The 24,437-nt window shown below is 36.6% G+C and overlaps 1 protein-coding gene across 14 annotated transcripts in view; it reads right to left on the bottom strand.

Moving 5' to 3' along the window:
- EIF4G3 (eukaryotic translation initiation factor 4 gamma 3) overlaps positions 1 to 24,437 on the bottom strand; it is a 292,964-nt gene that overhangs the window by 153,294 nt on the left and 115,233 nt on the right. For 12 of the 14 annotated variants that reach the window (XM_037140126.2, XM_037140134.2, XM_037140123.2 and 9 more), the window contains 2 exons: positions 2,339 to 2,434; positions 843 to 956 (listed from right to left, as the gene is read on the bottom strand). In XM_037140126.2, the coding sequence (XP_036996021.2) occupies positions 843 to 956; positions 2,339 to 2,434 (210 nt within the window). The remainder of the gene's footprint in view (positions 1 to 842; positions 957 to 2,338; positions 2,435 to 24,437) is intronic. The other 2 variants (XM_037140130.2, XM_037140132.2) reach the window with 1 other exon arrangement.

The following is a 24,437-nucleotide window of genomic DNA, read 5'->3' as shown; positions in this document are numbered from 1 at the left end:
GAAGCCAGTTGGATTGCAAAGGCAGCTGTCCAGGGAAGAACAGAAGAGCCTAGACTGTGCAATTGCCAATGGCCCATTAATGCAGAAATAGAATGGAGTAAGCTTTAGCTGCTCTACAAAGCCATGGGAAAAGTCCCTTCCTTGGTGCAACAGCTTACCTCTCCTCACCAGTTGGGATAGCTATGGGATGGATGAGACTAGACTATGGCAACTTGGGATGTAAAAAGAAAATGCAATCTGCCAAATTTCATATCCCAAACTTAACCCACCCAGCACCAACACAAATGAAATAAAGAAAACTGGACCCAAAACAACAAGCAAGAGTAGTCTGGGGTCTGCTAGTCTTGCACTTGTTTTGGGGTATGTAATGGGATGTTATGGGTGTAGTTTTTAGTAATGGGGGTGGGTAATGGTCACTAGCAGAGCGGATGGCATAAATTGCAAAGGATAGTATCTGAAGAGTTTATGACCACAGAAAAATGGCTGACAACTACAGACAATTTCCCCCTTGATATTTGATTATAAAATGGAAAGAGGGAAAAAGAAGCCTTTAAATTTGCCTTTTAAAATCAAATTTATCTGAAAGAATATCCCTCTTCAAGTTTAAAATAAAGAAAAATCTAAACCCCAAATCACTCCTGTCTAATTCCCAATAGAGAAGACCCACCCAATTTGTTCTTTTCCCCACGAGGCCTGGCAGAAACTGCCATGCTAGATTAGACTTTCAGAGAGGAAGTAATCAATGCATTTCTGTTCATCAGCCAATAAATGGATGTGGTCAAAAATAATGAGTGCCAGAGGCACCACTGCCTGCAAGAAGTACAGTTTGTTATATTGCTTACAATGCAGTATTTTATCCAGCCTCTTCCAGCCAAGGACCTGTAAACGGGAGTCTGTTCCAAAACCTTCCTCCTCTTCCAGTTGTCTGTGCAATGTATTGGCACTGTTCTGCTGGGCTGTCAAAAAAACTGGTTTAGAGATGCAGCTCTTCAGTCAGGTTTTGCGCCAGTTCTAATCATGTAAATTTAAATCTTTTTCCCCAATATTATAAAAGGGAGGTTAGGAATAAAGAGGGCCACAGAATTCTTTGTAATAACAGCTTACCATAATGTTCCATGTTTAATGATTAGAACCCGGGCCTATCTAAATTAAACTCGTGAGATCTCAGGCCCACTCCAAGGAGTCAAGTGTCCACATGCCCAAAGCACTCTCAGAACAAAGCTTGCATCAGACATCTTGTTGACCATTTCAGCAAAAAAAAAAAACAAACCCAAAACGAAAAGAGACGAGCAAACAAGCAACTAGGACCAAAGTCCCACCTCTTTAGAATGGTTCCTCCACCCCCTGGGGAGAACCAGGATCTAAGAACAGGTATTGGAGAAGAGGGCAATACGGAAAAGGAAGACAGAAAGAGGGTAAGAAAGAGATTACATTCTGGTGCAGTCTATGCTCTCCTAGTTCTTTGTGCAATTTTCATACATTTCCACATTCCTAAATTCATGCAAAAACTAAATGAACAGAAGCTAAATGCAATGAAATATTCCTATACAGGCAAAAAAAGCAGGGGTGGGGAATCAAAATAAGATCCCTGGAAAACACAGAGCTGAGGTACAAGTAGGGATGAGAGATACCATGTGTGATGTTACAGAAGCACCTTCTAGCAAAAACTAATCATGCAAGGCAGGGAACGACGTTTTAAGGAACGGACAGCTGAAGCCACTGTATTCTTTTGGGAAACAAAAGGATAAACCCTGGGTAAATTCGGTCTTTGCAATTCTTGTTGCGATCCATGTAAAAGATGAGCAAGGAGGATGACAGCATTTACATTTGTACAAGAATTTATTTACCATTAAAAATAATGAATACATCATTGGTATATATCATGCATTTGTCCACACTATCAAACGTTTGAACTGTTCTAGTGCTACCAGTTCTGAAGTCCTTCACAAACCAATGGAATCTGAGTTCTAATCAATGAAATTTATTTAATTTTAAAATCACTGTGCTTTAATCTTCTGAATTCTGAACAGTACAACTAACAAATTAAGAACTAAAATAAATTTGAATGCAACTGAAAATTTTTTATAAAAATCATGCCACTGAAAAATAAAAGAGGTTCCATTTCTTCTTTTTCTTAATAAATCTAAATTATCCACATAGCAAAGAGTCTGAAAAATGCAAAGCTAACCAATATAATAATATTAGTAATAATAACCACAACAATAATAAATTGTCTTTGGGACAAATTTCCAAAATCAAGTAAAAATATTAGCCAAAGAAATGCAAGCTACTACAAATACAACCTGAATATTATTTAGAACACGCTTCACTTACTTACCGGAGAACGAGTTTGAGGTTGCGAATTCATTGTCTGAGGGGCTTGAGGGTATACCAATGTGGTTGGACCTGCATTCTGTCCAGAGGGATAAGGGGTCTGTCAAAGAATGGCAAAAATAATATCATACTGTGAATAAATATGGCATGGTAACTCAAGTTCAAAGTACTTTAAAAACTTTATATTAGTATCTACTAGTGTAGTTTACAGATTTACTTTTTAAACTCATCTTTATGACAATATCCAACAATCCAAATGCAGCATTTTTAGGGCTTACCTTAAACCTCCTGATACATCTAGGTGCAATTACTTGATACCATGAATATAAATATCACTCACTGTCACGAGGACCTTTTTGATTTGGGGTCTAACATTTAAGTCTAAATCATTATGAATTTATTCTTGTGTATGCTGTAAGAAGATGGTCTATTTTCATTTTACTGCACATACCTGTCCGATTTTCCCAAAATCATTTATTGAATAAACTATCTCTATCCCATTGGATGTGCTTGCTTCATCTGTCGAATATTAATAGACTATACAGATGTGGGTTTATTTCTGGGTTCTCTATTGTGTTCCACTGATGTATGCATCTGTTTTTATGCCAGTACCAGGCTGTTTTGATTACTATGGCCTTGTAGAGTACAGTTTGATTTTTACGTAGCATGATTCCAATTTTGCTCTTCTTTCTTAGGATAGCTGTTGCTATGCGGGGCCCTTTTGTGGTTCCATATAAATTTTTGAAATATTTGTTCTAGTTCTGTGAAATATGTCTTTGAAATCTTGATAGGAATTGCATTGAATCTACAGACTGCTTTAAGTAGTATAGACATTTTAATGATGTTAATTCTCCCTGTCCATGAATATGGTATGTGCTTCCGCTTATTTGTATCTTATTCAATTTCTTCTTCAGTGTCTTATAATTTTCCAAGTACAGGTCTTTTACCTCCTTGGTTAGGTTTACTCCTAGGTATTTTATTCTTTTTGAAGCAATTGTGAATGGGACTGTTTTCTTAATTTCTTTTTCTATTAGTTCATTATTGATATATAAAAAGTGCAATTGATTTTGGGACAATTAATTTTGTATCCTGCTATTTTGCTGAAGATTCATTTACCAGTTCTAGTAGTTTCTTGGTGAAATCTTTATACCACCTTGGTGGAATCTTGGGTTCTCTATGTACAGTATCATGTCATCTTCAAATAAAGACAGCTTTAGTTCTTCCTTTCCAATTGTGATGACTTTTATTTCTTTTTCTTGTCTGATTGCTTTGGCTTGGACTTCCAGTACTATGTTGAATAAGAAAAGCAGTCTTCCTGTCTTGTTCCTTTGAGTACTTATAATTTAAATTGCATGTATGCCAAAAGCTGATTCATACTCTGTAGTTTCATCTAAATGCAAAGCATAGTATGTGATGACACCCACACATGGAAATGATTCCTCTTTTATGATATATGCTATCATGCCATTAAAAATAAGATTTTAATAAGGGCACTAATAAAGAATTTTGCCAATAGTTCACTTGGTTTTCTGCTAGAGCATTTTCCCATTGTGACTAGTTTTAGCTATTTCTTAGGAATGATGTGACCTGTACCTGGTGTTGCAAGGAGTGCCCTGTGAAAGATGCCCCTATGCTTTTCATCTCTTCTCTGCATTTAATGACATGATTAACCAAGTGTACTACGTCAAGTTATCCTGGAATAATTTGCTTAATATAGTAGGAGGCTTCACTGAAAAATACTGTAAAAAACTTGAATGGGAACCTATTCTATGAACATGTATCATCACATCAAATGCATAGAGAACTATGGTTGTGTCTGTACTTCCTCTTTTTGGATACCTTCAAAGTTACTACAAAGATTTACTTCTCCAAGGACATACACATGAATATTTTATGTTTATACTGCTATCCAGTTCACAAATTTAAATGAGTTACAGATTTACATTCTCATTTTCATTATTATTTTTATGTTTCAATAAACCCTTGAGTCATTGATCCCTTTTTATTAACTGGGGAGGTGAAAAGACAATAGTAACAAAAACAACTAGTAAATGGTGTTACCTGACAAACCGATAACAGAATGCCAGTGAAGACAGTCATTCAAAACAGCCCTTGTGCTACACACATTACCTTTATGTCCATACTAACTATATAAAAAACACTAATTTGGACAATTAAAGATAGAAATCTGAGGGTGAATTTCATTATAAGATACAACACACCAACAAAGCACTTTGCCTCCAGATGTAATGATTTTCAAAATACTGACATGTGAAAAAAATTTACAAAGATTTTCAATTTTCATAATATAATAAAACAAACTTAAGCCAACAAAAATAACTGTAACAGAAAACATTTATACAGCTCTTACTATGTTTCAGGCACTACTCTAAGCACTTCACATACACCTCAGAGAATAAAGGTTATTTCTCTTATTTTAAGACTCTTCCTTCACCTTAAATAAACACAGCCATAAAGACTTAAGTTCAATATTGAGCATGTGTGTGCACACACACACAAATCTGACTGAAATAAACTAATACAACCTTTCAAAGAAATAGTAAGTAATAGTTACCAAATTTTAAATAAGCCTAGCCCTTTGACTCCACGATTCCATTTCAATGAATTTACCCTATAGACACACTCATAAAGGGGGAGGAGGGTGGAGACACAAAAAACAATCTAAATTTCCATTTACAAGGGAGAGCTGAAAGTATGCTATTATATCCAATCACTGTAAAAATATAGTATAATGTTGGGGAAAATGAGGTAAATCTACACACACTGTCAGGGAAATATTTCTATAACATTAAGTGCCAGAAGCAACCGTAGAACTGTTGAGTATAAAAGCACCCTATTTTTGCAGGTTTTTTAAGTACACACATACAGTATACTCAAACACAAAGCTAAAATGTCTTAGGAAGGTATGTAGCAAATTTAACTTTGGCTACTTAAGAGAAATGTGAATTGGAAGGGGAGAGAACAGGATATGACTGGTAAGTCTTATTTTATACATGTCTATATTTTGTATTTTTCCTTTTTCTTGGATCTAAAGAATTACTTTATAATAAAACATAATGAAGATAGCCTGCCCTTTAGCTTCCCCTTCAAGTGGTACAAAAAGGCAAAGCAAACCAGAAAATCCAGTAGGATGATTATGTTTTGCAAAGTTCTAACTATTTTTGGAATACTAATGAAATGTCATCTCATAAATCACAATAAAAATTAAATCAAGAATATTTACTTAACTCTAACTTACGTGCCGTGGTCTATGTACACAAATGAAGCGAAGTATATACGGCTGCTGATTTTTTAACCTTCAGCAAGTTCACAATTTGAGGTTTCTGGTCAAGGTGGTGGCATAGGTAAATGCAGTTGGTACTTGCATCCTCCCACAACTACATCAAAAATACAAGTAAACTACAAAACCATTCAGAACTGCCTGAAATCTAGCTGAATAGAAGTCCTAAAACTAAGGATACACAGAAGCCACATAAAGACTAGTACCAGGGGCAGAGACACTGATGGGGTGGGTTCCACACCCAAGTGTGTGGCTGGAAGTAGGAGGCCACTGTTCCTTTGATGAGCCCTTCCCCCGAGCCTTGGGGCAGGCAGCATATCTAAGTCTCCATCGGCCTGGCTATCACTGTTCAACCCACCCTGGTGACTCCCTGAGACCCTGACATAAGAACTTTTGTGCCCACCAAAACAGTTACCACTGGATTTTCCATACCAATGGCCTGTCTTGACTTACGTTTCAGACTTTCCTAAAATCTCTCAAACAAGCAGCATCTGGCTTTGGTTCACAGGTTGGCCTCATCTGGGTACCTCCAAGCCTAACGCAAGTAGCAGCCATCTGCACATCACTTTGTAGCTCACTCCGCACGGTCCCAGGCAGAACACATGCAGTGGCCGAACTTGGCCTGCACCTCCTGGGAGGCCCCAGAGCCAGTGCACCAGGTGGACAGCTTCAGGCCACATTGAAGCACCACCCAACTACCTCCACAAACAACACACTCGAAGGGCAAACTTAGCAGGCACCAGAGCCCACTAAAATAAGTCCTGCTCCATGGGGCGAGCCCCTGGATAGCTGATCCTCCATGGTGGTCAGAGATAGTCCCTGCAGCCAATCGGCATGAGGGTAGATCCCTCCCATTGACATGTCAACAGTAATCAAGACTCAACCACAGTGACCAGCTAGTGTGAATGGGGAGGCTGTGCCAATGGACCCTCCAGGACACCTACTGCAATAGGCCACTCTATCAAGCCCAGCAGACATAACAGCTCTATCTAATACACAGAAACAAACACAGGGATGCTGCCGAAATGAGGAGACAAAGAAACATTTCCCAAATGAAACAACAGAGCAAAATTCCAGAAAAAGAACTACAAATAATGGAGACAAACAATTTACCAGATGTAGAGCTCAAAATACTGGCTATAAAGATGCTCAATGAACTTAGGGGAAAAGCAGACAAACTCAAAACTTCAAACAGCATACAAAAGAACATGGAATAAAAAAGAACCAGTCAGAAATGAAAGATACACTAAAAAAAAATAATAATTTACAGGTAATCAACAGTACAGTAGATGAAGCTGAGAATCAAAACAATTATTTGGAATATAAGGAAGCAAAAAACACCCAATCAGAACATTTTTTTAAAATCCAAAAAATGAGGATACTGTAAGGAGCCTCTGGGGCAACTTCAAGCATACCATAAACTGCATCACAGCGGTGCCCAAAGGAAAATAGGGAGAGCAAAAAATTAGAAACCTGTTTAAAATAGACAGAAAATTTCCCTAACGTGGTGAAGGAAAAAGACATACAAGTATAGGAAGCACAAAGTCCCAAACAAGACTCAAAAAGGCCCACACCAAGACACATAATTAAAAGGTTAAAGACAAAAATAGAGATTCTCTGGACCCTAGAGAATCTGGGATCCTTTGCCTTCAAAGCAGCAAGAGAAAAGCAGTTAGTTACCTGCAAAGGAGCTCCTATAAGACTGTCAGATGATGCCCTGGCCAGTTAACTCAGCTGGTTAAAGCACTCTCCTGATACATCAAGGTCAGAAGGTTTGTTCTCCGGTCAGGACACATACAAGAATCAACCAATGAATGTGTTAACAAGTGGAACAACAAATCAATGCTTCTCTCTCTCAAATCAATGAGCTTTTTAAAAAAATTGTTTTGAAGACTGTCGGCTGATTTCTCAACAGAAACTGTGCAGCCCAGAAGAGATTGGGAAGAAATATTCAGAGCGATGAAAAGCAAGGACCTACAACCAAGATTACTCTATTGGAAAAGCTATCATTTAGAATAAAAAAACAGATAAAGGAGCTTCCTGGACAGAAAAAAGCTAAAGGAGTCCATTATCACCAAACCAGTATTACATGAAATGTTAAAGAAGATAAAAAATATGAATAATGTCATCAATAAAATGACAACCAATACTTGTTTACCAACTGAATCTAAAATGCAAAAGAACATGCAAAATAGAAATAAACATACGAAGAACATTTTGACAGTTGTCAGATGGGAGGTGGGTTGGGGAGATGGGTGAAAAAGGTAAAGGGATTAAGAAGTAAAAATTGGTTGTTACAAACTAGTCATGGTGATGTACACCATAGAGAATATAATCAATCATAGTCTAACAGCTATGTCTGGTGTCAGATGGGTATGAGATTTATTGGGATGACCACTTAGTAAGTTATGTAATGTCTAATTACTGGAGTAACACCTGAAACTAACATGATAATGTATGTCAACTGTAATTAAAAATAAAAATGATTTTTAAAAACCCTGAAATCAACAACCTAACTTTTAAACCTTAAGGAACCAGAAAAAGAAGAAAAAACTAAGCCCAAAGCTGTCAGAAGAAAGGAAATAACAAAGATGAGAGCAAATATTTTTAAAGACACAGAACAGAAAAATATGGAGGGAAAACCAATGAAACCAAGATCAACAAAGGTGACGAGCCTTTACATAGACTAATAATAAAAGAGAGAGAAGATGCAACTAAAATCAAAAATCAACACTGAGGTATTTTTACTGATTTTACAGAAATAAAAAAAGAGAATACTATAAAGAGAATACTATACAACTGTATATCAAAAATTTGACTTCCTAGATAAAATGACCAAATTCCTACAAGTACACAGTGTACCAAACCTGAATCATGGAGGGGGAAAAAAAAAAACAAAACAGAAAAATTGAACAGACGTGAAACTAGAAAAAAGATTTAATTAGTAGCCCAAAACCAGCCAAACCACTGGTCAGAAAGTTGTCCCGTCTGCCAAAAAAGATTCTGCGTTCAATTCCCCATCAGGGCACATACCTAGGGTTGCGAGTTCGATCTCCAGTCAGGACATGAATGGGAGACAACCTACTGATGTTTCTTTCTCATAATGATGTTTCTCTCTCTCTTCCTCCCTCTCTCTCTTAAAAATCAATAAACATATCCTTGGGTGAGAATTTTTTAAATTATGAAAAAATATATATAATGGAAAAGTTTTATAATACTGGATTTGGCAATGAATTTTTGGTTATGAAACCAAAAGCACATGCAACAAAGGAAGGCATAAATAAACTGGACTACATCAAAACTCACGTCTGGGCACCAAAAGACACGATACATCGTGAGAAATGAATTCACAAAATGGAAAAAATATTTGTAGATCATATATCTGATAAGGGAGTGAATATACAGAATATATCCTTAAATCCAACAATTCAACAACACAAAAAAACTCCCTAACTGAAAAATGGGGAAAGTTATTGAATACCTATTTCTCCAAGAAGGTACAAGTATAGACAATGAGCTCTCGAAAAGATGATCAATATCACTAACTACTGGGGAAATGGAAATCAAAATCACAATGATATACAGTCTCATACCCATTACGATGGCTACTAAAAAAAAAAAATCACAGAAAATGACAGGTGTTTGTGAGGGTGTGGAGAAAGTGACGTCTTTGTGCATCATTGGCAGGAATGTAAAATGGTGCAGCCACTATGAAAAACAGCATGACAGTTTCTCGAAACACTACAAATAGAATTATCACATGGTCCGTGAACTTGGCTTCTGGATATAAACCCAAATGAATTGAAAGCAGCATCTCGAAGAGCTATTTGTACACCTGTGTTCATAGCAACATTATTCACAATAGTCAAAAGGTGGAAGCAATCGGGTGTCCACTGAGAATGAATGGACAAACCAAGTGTAGTACATATATAGAGTTATAAAAAGTAAGAAAGTTCTGGCACATGCAACAACATGAATGAACCTTAAAAACATTATGCTAAGTGAAATAAGCCAGTCACAGAAAGACAAATTGTATGTAATTCCATTATGAGGTACCTGCACTAGTCAAACAGGGAGAAAATAGAATGGTGGGGGCAGGGGAAGATAGGAAGTTATCATTTAATGGGTGCAGAGTTTCAGTTTTACAAGACGAAAAGAGTTCTGAAGATAGATGCTAGTGACGGTTGTACAAAAATGTAGATGTACTTAATACCACTGAATTGTACATTTAACAAACGGTTAAGACAGTAAATTTTGTTTTGTGTATTTTGCCACAATTAAAAATATTTAAGTATCAACACAGCATCTATCACAAAGTGACCATCAAGAAGTCTACTGCAACATTTATTAAACTTCACTGATTACTTGTCAGACCAATACGTTCTTGCACATATATACTTGCTTATCTCTTGTTAAACTGTAAGCACCACTTGATAATAGAGACCTGTCTAAATACTGACAATCTGATGTGCTACTACAATCCACTTGAAACTCATAGCTATACAGAACCATCAAACACAGATTTTTAAATCATTTAGCAGTCTGCAAAAATATAACATCTTTTATGTATTTCAGTGAAGGGGGAAACCCAGTTCTTCTCTCTTTTATTTCCAAGGAAGGAGAGGAAGGAGGAGAACCAGATCCAGGCAGAATGTATATTTTCCTGCTTCACAAGGCAAGCGATGTTATTAGAAACAAAACCACTGCCTCTCCTCATCATCAAGAAACACTACAAATGACTAGAAGGAACAAGTAATTCCTCTCCTACGGAGGGAAAACACCGCCTTCTGCATGTCAATTTAGGCTTCAGTGGCATAATTGGCACAGCTGCCAATCTGCCAAGAACTGACAAACCACTTTCTTTTCCCCCAAATCTGAATTCACCACCTGTGGATTAGCTGAGTTTACATGAAATCATTTTCATCTTTGTTGTTCAGAACAAGACCAAATTACCATGGCTGAACCTGAGGTTTTCCAGACAATTTTAACATCAAGAAATGTTCAACTTGTTATTTATCTATTGGAATAAGGGCAGATGTGAGGTCACACCAGCCAGTGCAATTGTTGGAATTATTTTCAAATGGCGTTCAAGTCAGGTTCCATTTACATGCAGTGAGTGAGAAGGTATGTACATTCAGATGCCATTCCAGGTATATTAAATTCCTAATGACTATACCAACTAAAAAGATGCCAAAAAAGACATCCCAGCAAATACTCTAACAATGTAATATTAAAAATAAAAATTTAAATTCTCATGTTTGCTTAGTTTCTGAAACAGAATAAAACAAATTAATGCAGTACAATATTTATTTAATGCATGTAACTTTTCATTAGCCATAAAAAGCTATGCATTTCCCACTTTAGCTATAGCATCAAGCACTGTAAGTAATATAATTCTACGAACTACTTAGAATAATCAAATATTGCCATCTCACTAAACACTACTGAAAACAGAACCCTGATGTTTATTTCTTCTTAATGAGTGCAGTTTTCCTTTCCTTTTCAAAATAATCTCAGACAAGTTCATCTGTTGCATACGCTGCACCTTAAAGAGCAAGAACACTCAAGTGTCAAAAAGAATAAATCACAGTAATTCAATGCTTCCCAGACCAGATTAAGACTATTAGGTACACTCAGGCTCCAAGTGCTTTCTCTTTCAGAACCAAACATATAAATAGGTACACAGGGCAACAATAATCACATTTTAACACGCAGAAAGACTCAGTTACAGTACATGGTCCCACAAACCTTGAATACAAGGAGAGTAAATCAAACAAATCAGGGTAAAACTATCATAATTAAATATTAACAAACCCCAGAAAATATACAGCAATAAAATTTCCATTTCAAAAAAGCATTTGCTATAACCTCACAAAAAGGAAGAAAAAGTTCGTGTGTAAAAATTTAGTACATAAAATACCTCAATGATGGTCCTGAAGCACCCCAAATGTGTATCTGTCCAGAATACAAGCTAAAATGTAATAGTACAGTTATTTTCTTTATAAATAGAAGGCTATCTTCTCTTCCTAACCTTCTATATAAATACCAAAGCTTTCATCTTTACACTGAAAGAAGTGAAATAGTTTGGTTGACGACATATTCAAAGTTATCTAGAAGGGAAAGTCTTTGTCAATGGATATCCATTGTGATTTTTCTATCTCATGATGCTAAACGCAGTAAGAAAACAAAAATCCCCTACAAACTATTTTTAGATCATCACTGAGCTGGTTAAACAAACATTATGCTTGCTATGTAACGTGACTCCCCTAGCATTTACTCTGCCGAGAATAAATAGACATCATGCACACTCAATCACATGAGATAGGTTTAGAAAACAACTGAGTCACCCACCAATAATCTTCCTGCTCCCAGTAACTCTGGAATTTTCTGCCTCACCACAACACTTGGCTGCTTCTCCAGTTCCCACTAATGAGTTACAGTTCCCTGAAACCTTTCCCTCAATAACACTAACCAGTTGTATGATAAAGCTCATTTTAGGCATCAGATGGTTCTTCCCCTACCCAACCAACATACCAAGTGCTCATGACAGTAACAAACGCGACAAGCAAAAACAGGAGGCTAAATGATTAGACTAGCAGACTTCCTATCTCAACAGGCCAGGTCTACTTTGGAGGAAAACACCCCTTTCCAATAGACCTGAACAAGGCAGTTACCACTGCACTGTCCATACAGCTTATGCTTTCCCTGGACATGACCAATACATCCCCTAGAATCCTTCCCTCCCACCCCCCACCAAAAAAAAAAAAAAAAAACAACCTCTGAATGACATGGTCTATGTTCTTGACTTCTACACAAATAACAAGGCCTCAAAGCAAAGTTCCATCAGATTTTCTTTCCTTTAAGGATGTTAATTAGTAGTGTCACCAATGGAAAACATGAGGCATCCAAAAACTTTTTACTCAAACTGGAATGAAATAAACCCTCAAATCATACATTTTTTCAAATACAGCAATTAAAAAATCCTTTTTTTCCAGCTTCAACTGGAAGTACTGGAAAAAGTTGAAAAAGATACAGTTCTTGTGTGCTCAGGGATATATAATTTACCTAACTCAACTGTAATAGAATATACAAAGTGTTGTAACAAGGAGTGTGAATAACATCTCAAGAAGCAAAGCAAAAATTAATTAATTCTTCCTGGGAGAAGATACCCAGAGAGCCTCTAGAGGAAACAGTTCAAGGAGAGACAGATGGGTGAGTGGGCAGGTGGACGTACAAGGAGAAAGACTATATACATACAAAACAAAGAGTAAAAAGAGTAACGCAGAAGCACAAAGACCTGGAAAAGTAGGGCACATCTGCTTGAACCCTGAACACATCAGGAATGCCCCAGCATAGAGGTGGGTGAGGCTGAGTGAGGCCGAGAAATGAGATGAGGGCCAGACTACAAAGATGTGTCCAGATTAAGTAAGGACTGTACCACCTTGAAAAGGACAGGTCCCAGAAGATACGGAACAAGGCAGCAATATCATTGGATTTGTTTATTTAAAAGAACTACTACATAAGATCCAGCCCTGGCGCAGAGATCTGTGTCAGGGATACCAGGTAGTGAGCTGCTGACAGTCTTAGGTGCATGACGAAAAGGCTCTTGTCTACCTACCACGGTGATTCTAGACAATGACAGAAGATTCGAAATAATTAGTATATCTAAACAGCAGGACTTTCTTAGCAACTAAGTATCAGAGGTAAGGTAAGGAAGCTGGCGCTCCAAGGTCTGAGTGTTGGAGAGATTAAGGACACTAACAGAGTCAAAAACGACTGGACCCCTGTCCACCTCAAATGCTATTCTCCAGCTAGGGTGGCCTTACTTATTTCCTTCAAATATACCAAAAGTTTATTTTCTCTTAATGTCTTTGTATCAGCTATTTTTGCTGCTTTGGATGAAAAAGTAATAAATTCAACTGTACTATGTGAAGTTTTAACTGTCAAAGAAATCCCGATTACAAAAGTGCTGAGTACAATTGATCCTTGAACACGGGTCTGAACTAACAGGCCCCTTATACATAAAATTTTTTCAATAAATTCTGTAACTATATTTCTTCTTCCTTATGATTTTTAACAACATTTTCTTTTCTCTGGCTTTCTTTAAAAATACAGTATACAGAACATATACAAAATATGTGCTAATCCTTTGTTTATGTTACCGGTAAAGCTCCTAGTCAGCAGACTAATAGTAGTTAAGTTTGGGGGAGTAAACAGTAATGTCTGGATTTTTGGCTGTGTGAGGTTCAAGAGCCAACTGTAATTAGATATGTATAGAGCCGGGTCAACTACAGGGTGATCTGGGAATCAGCCACATAAAACAAACAGCCCTTGCATGAGAGTGGTGAGATCACCTCAGGTATAAGACCAAGTAACAGAAAATTATTTGACACAAACGTTCTTGACATAGACAAAGAAAAGGAATCTTTTTTTAAAAAAAATTGTTTACTACTTTCAGAGACAGGGAGAGATACAAAGGGAGAGAAACTTTGGTATGCAAGGGAAACATCAGTTGGTTGCCTCTTGCACGCCCCCAACTGGGGACCTAGCCCATGACCCAGGCATGTGCCCTGACTGGGACCTGAACTGGCAATCTTTTGGTGTGCAGGCCAGTGCTCAACCCACTGAGCCACATCAGCCAGGGCTGAAAAATGAATCTTCAAAGTGGAAAGATAGGGTTTCTGAAGGCTGGGATGTAACTCCCTTTATTGCATACTGCCAGGCATACATCTACTTTGATTACAGAAAACCTCTAGGAAATAAATAATTTTAAAAATAAGCAAACAGTTTAAGAGGAAATAAAGTAACCTCCCGTGTGAACCTCTCAATCTGCTGACACCACAAGTGATGAAACAAAATATCTATTAACATAAAACTCAGGATGATGTTTACCTAAAAGAAGAAAGGAGGGAATTGGGACATGGGAGGAGCACAAGAGGGCTTTAAAAATATTGGTAACCGATTTCTCAGGTGAGAGGTGGCCAGTTTATTTTATCGTAACAGTAACCCCCTTTTATCCACAGTTTCATGTTCTGCAGTTTACAAGTATCCATGGTCAGCCACGATCCCAGAATATTAAATGGAAAATTTCAAAAATTGTTTTTTAAATCGCGCACAGTTCTGAGCAGCAGGATGAGAGCTGTGCCATTCCCTCCAGCTCCGTCCCACCAACGTGAATCATCCCTTTCCGTGAATCCACTCTACATTCCCCGCCCACTAGACACTTATCTGGGTTACCGCAGGTATCTCAGTGCTTGTGTTCAAGTCACCCTTATTTTACTTAATAATGACCCCACAGTACAAGACAATTCTGACAATTTGGATATGCCAAAAAAAAAAAAAAGCTATAAAGTGCTTCCTTTAAGTAAAAAGGTATTTGTGTACCGGAAAAAACAGAGTACATATAGGGTTTGGTGCCATGCGTGGTTTCAGGTATCCATAGGGGGTCTTAGAATGTATCTCCTGTGGATAAGTGGGGGACTACTGAATTCTTTCAAACTAAACTGTACTTTTTCATAAAATTATATATTCCCTAATAACGTCTACAACAGTAGGTGCTTTAAAAAAGAGGTGAGGAGAAGGATTGGAAACGGTGAAGCAGAGTTACCACAAAGCATCGTAACTTCAGGAGCCGTACAGTGTGTAGTCTGTGGGGCTGTTGGTGGCCAACCTGGTGCAGGTAAGAACACGGTGCAGGACATGACTGGAAGGCAGTTCAACACGATTAACAGAATTACCAGTTGGCTAAGCTATGACTTAGTATAGTGTAGTCTAGCTATACTAAGAAATCGTAAGATTTTGATAAACCCATACAACACAGGTATTTGAATTTCTACAGCAGAATCCTTCATCCAGGGAGCTAGAATACAGAAAAATACCTGCTAGGTTAAGCTGATTCAGGGATGGGAACTGACAAAATACAGAAATTGAGGAAATGAAGAAAACTAGGGTTAAATAATGATTAATGATGATAGGATCAAAGCTAAACAAGAGGAATACAAAGACTCCAGGAAAGGGGCGTGCCACCTTGAGACAAGAAAGGGACTACAGAACGGAAGGACTGCAGACTGCGAAACTGGTACCATAGGACTGAACTTGGGAAAGATAGAATCTAGACCAGCACTCTTCAACAAAAACATAAGTCACATAATTAATTTCTGATAGCCACATTAGAAAATGTAAACAGGTAAGATTAATTTTAGTAATATGTTATTTAACTTAATATACCCCAAATTTCAACTTGCAGTCTATTGAAAAACACATCTGGTGTATTTTACACTTTATAACATCTCAATTTGCACTAGCTGAGCTCAAAAACCACAGGTGGTTCTAGCAACTATTTTATTGGACAGTGCAGGTCTAGACTATTTTGGGTGGCTGTCTATGTGTTTGCCCATTAATAGTCACCCTGGGGAATTAAAAAAGGGGAAGAAAGGAAGATGAATCCAAAAGCATCCAGCAATGCATGGGGCAAAAGTGAATATTCCAGAAGTTCTCATAGCAGAAAGTAAAAAGAAGTAAACTGTGGGCCAAATGCTAAAATTCTCAAAGAATGGAGAAATAAATTAGCCCAGGAAAAGTAGAGATGAGTGGTATATGAACTTACTGCAAATGAGTCATTGGACAAGGACCTAGAGAGAGTAAGCGAAGAGCCAAAACGTGCCTCCCTGAGCCTGCCTCCCAACATATAAAGAATGTTAAGAAAACTAGTCATATCCACTTGAAAGGTTCTCTAGTACAGTAATGCTACCTAAATTTCCAGAGAGTGAGGAGGTAGAGGATGAGCAAGAGAGTTCAAGGAAGAAACCTGAGCTGGACCTTTCTAGAAGGCCCAGTAACAGGATGTCAGCAAAGATTCTACCAGCACTCTATTATGTAATAAAAATATAAGAAGATAAGCAAATAAATATAGCAGAAGCCAAATTTCCTAATTCTAGGACTAAGCTTCTTCTGGAAGTTAGAATACACAGTCATATAAACTTGAAAATAATTGTCTCAAAGAAATACATGGTTTAAATACAGGGTTGGCAATTTATAAGAAACTAGATATCTTGCTTAAACTTTATGGGGTGGCCTTTTCCGAATAAACCCATTTGTATCGAGCACACAGGGCACACTGTGCAAATATCTAGTACCCAAATATTTGGGGGAAGAACGGCCTTCTAAGAAAATCTTGCTACTTATTCGAACAGATCACCTTAACAGTAAAATCTGATGAGTAGGAAGCATATTCGATAAAACCTCTTTAAAAAATAGGTTTGAAGAACAATCAAACCACATAAACCCTATTCGCCACAACAAATCTATATGGACTCCTATATACTAACTCATCTCTAACTTTTTCTGTCAGCCATAACACTCTGGAATATAGCACAGAGCATTTTCCTGCAGAGCATTCAATTTCTTGTAATTTTTCTCAGAAAAATCCAGAAAAATGGTCAACATCAACGATGAAAAACAATAATGTCTCTCCAGATAAATTCCCATTAGGTTTACCTTAGTACTAGTTAATCTTCAGCAGAATTGCTCATTCCCAATAACATCGATCATCTAATAAATTAAAAATATATACATTATAAATCAAAAGTCTGTCTCATCCAAAGCATGGTTCTAATAGATGACGTGGCATAAATATGAATCGAGCTTCAGCTGAAACAAACTACAACTAATCTACCTAAATAGAGAGCCACATCTCCACCCCACTTCTCCCACTGGTATCTTAAAGCAGAACAATTCTTATTTGATTTTGTTTGGAAAAAATACAGCTGTTAAAATAAATGCTTTATAATACTGATTTACATAAGGCAGGGGAAAAATAAATAAACTCGGCAGAAATAGAAAGTCATTGTTTCAGGTATGGTTTTCCAAATTTTTTCATTTAATTTCTATGAAAAGGGTTACTAACAAGATGTAATACCAATGGGTCAGATGTCACCTTAAATTTCTTTTTCCCTGGATTCTACAGAGCAATAAACAAATGGCAAAAAGAGAAGTAAGAAGATGGTAGAGAAGAACCAGAGAGAAACCATAATGCATCTCACAAAATAAATTACAGCATACACAAACTAGGAACTAATCACCTGTTTTAACATTTGGAATATTTTCCAAATATGTCCTAACACAATGAGGACTCGTTTCTAAAAGAAGAAAATAAGTCATTCCTACTCCACAGAATTTTGCCTTTTTGTGTACTATAATGTTTGCTTAAAAGTGGACACTGCTGAGTAATTTTTGGAAAAGTTCAAGATGAACCTCACTGTTTCTCTAGATAACATCAAAGTCACTTACCCTGGGTTTGCCTGAGGTGTGAATTTTAAAAAAGAAATTACAGGGGAAATAAATCAGACATAATTACAGTGACAGTCAAACTAATGAATCTTTTAACAATGTTAGGTAATAATATTTAATAATATAAATGCCTATGTGGCAAGGTTTAGTTTGCAATGATAGTTATAAATTGATATTAAAGAGTTTAGAAAACTTCTCAAAAACATAATCCAGACTACACAAAGAATTCATTTCCTAAAATTAATTTCCAGTTTAAAAAATGTTAAATATTCCAAGTTATTATAACATAGGAAGTGCAACATTTACTGAGCATTCAAGCATTTGCCAGGGCCTTTTTTTTTTTAAGATTTTATTTATTTATCTTTAGAGGGGAAGGGAAGGAGAGAGGAAGAGAAACATCAATGTATGGTTGCCTCTCATGTGTCCCCTGCTGGGAACTGGCATGCAACCCAGGCATATGCCCTGACTGGGAATCGAACTGTGATCCTTTGGTTCCCAGGCCTGCCGCTCAATCCACTGAGCTATGCCAGCCAGGGCTGCCTGGGCCTTTGTATTTGTTATTTGATTTAATCTTCATGTGACCCTATGATTTAGGTATTTTATTTCCACTTAATAAGAGGCAAAAATTCCACTTGGAGGGAGAGTTACCTTATCTCAAATCTCATAACTAGTAAGTGGTAAAACTGAAATTCACAACCAGGTCTCTATTTTTAAAAAGAAACTTTACCTTCTGTAATGCAGTACCGTAGCAAACTGAAATTTTTTCCATAGTTTATAGTTCAGATGTAGACAAGGAGCTCTTTGCCTCAAAAAGTTATGAGATGGTTGTCTGATCAATCTCTTGTTTAAGTTAAATCAATAAAGAGAAAATCTTTCTGGAACTTTGTCACAGTCAATTGTTGGGCTGTAACTGAGGCCTCTTTAAGAAGCACTCCAGGTTTTCATTTTGAATGGAACCTGTTTTCAACACCAGAGATATGACTGCTTGAAAATTAAAAGGGTTGTATTTTAAATGCTATCTTAACACAACTACTGCTCTTACTTAATTGTGGCTTTTGGACATTTTTAAATGAACGTTTTAGGCAATTCAATCATTCAATAAGTCATAATAATGCATTTTATTTTGCATCAGACCCATCCAATTACTCTTACTTTTCGTTCGTTACCTCAGAAGTAGATATTTAATGAGCACCACTCTACAAAACTGAAGTGCACTTTGATACCGTTCATCGCCCACCTCGACAGCTGCGCTGTCACACCCTCCTCTCTAGCGAGCCGGCACTAGAAACACTGGCCATAGCAAACAGAACTCCAGAACAAGGCAATTCTGACAAGGAGACCGACTGCACACCAAACTCTGTTAACTGAAATACTTAGTACAAAAAATGATGAACCCTTCTTCTGTCATAACACATTTCTTTAAATACCTTAACATGTAAAATCAATTACTCAGAGACAGCATTTCTTTTTATTTAACCACCACAACTCTACATAAAAAGCTCATCTATGGATTGCATTTTGGGATTAATCAGAACAGAAAATTAGATCATCTGCCCAGAAAAGGTATAAGTTTTATATTCAATATTTTACCAAACTGTTTTTAGCAAACCTAAATCCTTGCCATGGTATCCTGACAAAAGACTTTTCCAGCTTAGGAATTACAACGTAATTATTTAATTCATGACCACAGAACAGCATGAATACTGAGAAAAGATTCCCTGGCCCTTTCTCAGAACAAGCTGTCTGAATATGCGACAATACAGTATTTGGCTCTTTTCTTTAGTTTAGTTTGTGCCTATAAAATAAACTTTTACTGAACTGTACAAAAAAGTTAACGCTAGTCAGAAAACCTTCTCTGTTTTAGCCAAATAAAGCAATGTGCAAACAGCCCCAAAATGAAACTCTTGGAAATTTTCATTTAGAGCTATTTTCATCCATCAAAGATTTAAGGACTTACTTATGGCTCAGGCACTGTACTAGTTATATGGGGGATTGAAAGCCATTCTAAAAAATTTGAAAACCACCATACTGCAGCTGTAAAAACAGGAAAACTTAGTTGTATTAAAGCTAAAGGCACCTGCAAGCAACATGCTCTTACTGTACCTATATTAGAAAGGTTAATTATACAATACCTGTCAGGCCAGAATTTGATCCAATCAGCAAAATAAACTAGTATATGTTATCAATACCATAAAAATTATTTGACTATGGACTGTAATGCAAAGTATATTATATGTAAAAAGGTAATAGTCTACTTAGACACTAGATAAAAAAAAGTTTCTCAAAAAAAGCCACTTTCCCTAAATTAAGAAATGGCCCGATTTATTATGTGTGTATGCGGCCTAAAAATGGGGCACATTCTGCTCCTTTCACTGAAAACTGCCCCCAGCAAAGTAGGCCCAAGACGTCTCATTTAGGTGGTGGGTACTCCCTGTTCCACAGCTTTGTTCTTGACATGAGAATTACCTGGGCCCCGTTCCAAGCAATTTAATGACAGTCTCTGAAAAATGAGAGCCAGGCAGCAGAAGCTTCTGCCCAGGATTGAGAACCACTGATCTCTTTCTCATTGCTAAGCAGTGATAGTACATGGATCAGGGAAACACTGTACTGAATTTACCATCCTTTCTGTATTTTTTATAATCAGTCCAACATTTAAATGCTTTTTTTCTTTTTTGCCTTTCATTAGACAATGATGGGCTCACATAATTGGATGGCTTTCACTATATACCTAGATCTAACAGGCTACTTGCATTCCCACAGTAGTAATTACAATATTCAAAGCTTAGCTCTTCCCTACACAGCACAATATCCCAGTTCCCTCCCCAAACCCAATACCAGTTCCCACAAGGCTACTGGGCAAAAAGCACTGGCCTGCCTATAAGAAGAATTCAGTGCCCAGTTCAGTGAATTCTCAGGCCGCCAAAGCATTCTACAATCTGTGCACTGCTGGCTCTCTGCTCTACCACCGGTATCTGCTGTTCATCGTGCCTCCTGTACCTTCTACTGAGAGCTACCACTACCACCTTGACCACATTCTGCCCTCCCTTTCCCCACTTCTATTTAGTCTTCAGTTTCTTCCCAGTTCTTTCTATTTCCCATCTAAAACCACTCCTAGCCAGAGTTCCCAATCACTTCATTTGTCACACTAGATATAATCTTCACTCTAGGTCCTGGTTCTGCCTTGTTAAAACTGCCTCCTCATCCACTAAGTTTTGAATTCCGGATTTAGACATGTGGCTCTACAAAGAACCAGAACTTTGAATACTGTGTAGCTGAATTTTTAAAAAGCTCCAATTTTGCAAATTCATGTTCTCCAAAGTTGTTTCAGGTTGTTTAAAAATCAAAACATGATGTCTCATAAACACAGTATTGTAAGTGGTGGTTGTAACTCCAAATTTTTTTATGAAAACCTAGTTTGTCAAAAGTGAACCTGAAATAAACTACTATGGTGAATTAGCAAGGAAAAGCATCAAAAATGGGACCTGGGGATCTGGACTCAGTCCCTTAGCAACAGGGCAACCAAAACTACCTGAAACACGTTATTTCACTTTTCGCACTCGGCATTCCCAATCTACAAAAAGGGAACAGTCATATCTACCGTCTAGGGTTACTGTTATTGTTGTACTGTACTGTTTTATCATATCAAATACAGTAAAGTACAGTAAAATGATAAAATACAGTAAAGTAACTGAAATATGCTCTAAAAACTCATCCAAAACCAAGATACTATCCTTAAATATAGTCATCTAATAATAGGAGTACACAATAAACATTATTTCAGACTCTGTTATAATTTAAGTTTTATTAGAAAGGGCAGTTATTACTTAAAAATATTTCTAAATGTTTCCACAGTCAAATCCTTGCACCACTGTCCTTTATCTGCTCAAGAGTTGATATTTTTGAGGAAAATATGTGATTCTGATTCTTATAGCATCTGATCTAATTTAAGAGCATGTTATAGCAATAGCTTCTAATGTGAGACTGTCTTTCGCAAAGACCCTCTAGAAATGGCCAGTCTTTAAGAAATATTCTTTAAAACTTTTGGAGTAAGTAATACTAAACAGAACACAAAGACTTGGTAAAGGATGCCTTTTATGTGCATCCAGCTTTTTGACAGCTTTCATCTTTTCTGTAAATTGCACAAAGTAGTATAATCTCATTTTAAATACATACTTCAACAGTGCTTTCCCCTCTTTTGGTTTTATACTTCCTGATTTCATTGCAACTCAAGTTAAAAGACAATCACTCTAAAAACCAAAGAGTAATGCCTTCTAGGTCCTTGATATTTATTTTCTTTGACTGCTAGCCAGCTTCCATTCCTTTTGCAACATCCTTCCCTTCTTAAATGTTGTCAAATGGTTATGTAAATAAGTCCAGCTGCTTCTGAGTCATCATTCCTGTATCCAACTTCTCTAATTCCCAGTGTGAACCTTGACACACTCTATGAACCCTTCCCAAGTCACAGGAATTTGTCAGTGTGGTTTTCAACACAGCAGATGGACTTTCGGTGATCTCTCTCACTCTGCTGGGGCTGCTGTGGGCAGGTGTTGCTCACATAAGACTACTTCTTTTTTAAAGATTTTACTTATTTGGTTTTAGAGAGGGAAGGAAGGAGAAAGTAAGGGAGCGAAACATCAATGTGAGGTTGCCTCCTACACGCCCTCTACTGGGGACCTGGTCGCAACCCAGGCATGTGCTTTGACTGGGAATCAAACCAGTGACCCTTTGGTTTGCAGGCCAGCTCTCAACCCACTGAGCCACACCAGCCAGGGCCTATTTCTATCGCTCCAGATCAACATGACCATCTTCTTGGTAACACAAAACTTTTTCCTCTAAACCTGCTATCGTTTTCTAAAAGGATAAAATTTCCACTTGTGTAAAATTTAAAAAGCTGAGAAAATAATAATTTATACTACATTCGGTGTAAAGAAATAACTGCTGAGTTGGCAATGGTTTCTTGAATATGACACCAAAGACATAGGCAATAAGAGAAAAAGATATCAGTAAGACTTCATCAAAATTTAAAAATTTTGTGCCAATGACACTATCAACAGAGTGAAAATGCAACTGACTAGGTATTTGGAAATCATATATCTGATAAGGGACTGAGATGCAGAATATATAAACTCCTACAACTCAACAAAAAGAATCTGATTAAAAAGTAGACAAAGAAACTTAACAGACAAATGGCCAATAGGCACAAGAAGAGATGCTCAACATCACTAATCATCAGTGACATGCAAATGTTTTACACATACATGCATGCATATAAATTTTGACACCATCAAATTTGCTAATGTCAAATGAGAGTACATTCTGTTGAAGACATAAATTGGCCAATTCTGATACAAAATGCTATTTGCAATTCATTTCTAAAGATAACATTTTCTGCTTTGATTTTACCTTTAAGTCAATAATGTTTTTAAGTTTCTGAATAGATTGTTATTCTTATTTTTATTCCTAAATTATGTTTAAGATTATGAAAGATATAAAATTATGTTCAACTAAAATAAATTATAATTCTGATTAGCTTTTTTAAAGAAAAAGGTAATGGCAGTCTATAGAGTTTCAGCTTAAACATAATTTAGATTTTATTTTGTCAAGTTCTAATTCTGTAGAAGTATGTTTCAAAAATATAAATATCATTAGAATTTAATATTTTTCTCTGTAGCCTAACATATGACCAAGTTTTATAAATGCTCCTTGTGTAGTAAAAAAAGAGCTCACTTAAATGAGAAAATTATTAAAACAAATTTATTAGTTATTATTTCATTTAAATTACCCAGTCTTTTTAATCTTTTATTTTAGCTGAATTAGTAAAAAGTTCTCTCTATATATTTGAAGTATGATAATTATGATTTTCAAATCATAAACCGCAATTCTTTTTCTCTTAGTTGAATATGTACAAAATTCCTTTTTCATGTACATATTCTTTTGACAATTTATATAAAAACAAGTTTACCATTATTGTCATTTATATAGGTGGCCCTTGACATGTGTTCCTGTAAGGCCAGCTAAGAAACGTTTTTACATATTGAAAGAGTTCAAAGAAGAATAATATGCAAAAGACCATCTGGCCCACAAAACTTGAAATATTTACTACCGGGTCTTTACAGTTTGCTGATCTATGTCAGTGGTCCAGTAAAACTTTATTTACCAAAAACAGGAGAGGGATCAGATTTGGCCCTTGGGTCACAGTTTGCCAACACTGATCTATGTTATTATTTATTGATCTGTCCATTTCTCTGAGATATTTCTCTCCCACACTAATTATCAATTTGTCAATTTCAATATATATATATATTTCCAATTATTAAGTAAATAAGTTTATGATATTACATGTTCCAGAAATTACAATAAATCTTTATATTGTAAAATTTACCACAATCCCATGTACATTTTGCCTGAAATTCTATGTTGACTTCTAAAGGTTGCTTATACCTTTTCCTTTTATTAGTATTTTCCTGCTCTTACTTTCAGTCTTCAGTGTCATGTCTAAATGTATACACCTAGA

Source organism: Artibeus jamaicensis, unplaced genomic scaffold (assembly GCF_021234435.1).
Source record: "Artibeus jamaicensis isolate MK-2021 breed Jamaican fruit bat unplaced genomic scaffold, CSHL_Jam_final scaffold_847, whole genome shotgun sequence".
In the NCBI taxonomy this organism is placed as follows: Eukaryota; Metazoa; Chordata; class Mammalia; order Chiroptera; family Phyllostomidae; genus Artibeus; species Artibeus jamaicensis.
This window is presented reverse-complemented; position numbering and strand designations above follow the sequence as displayed.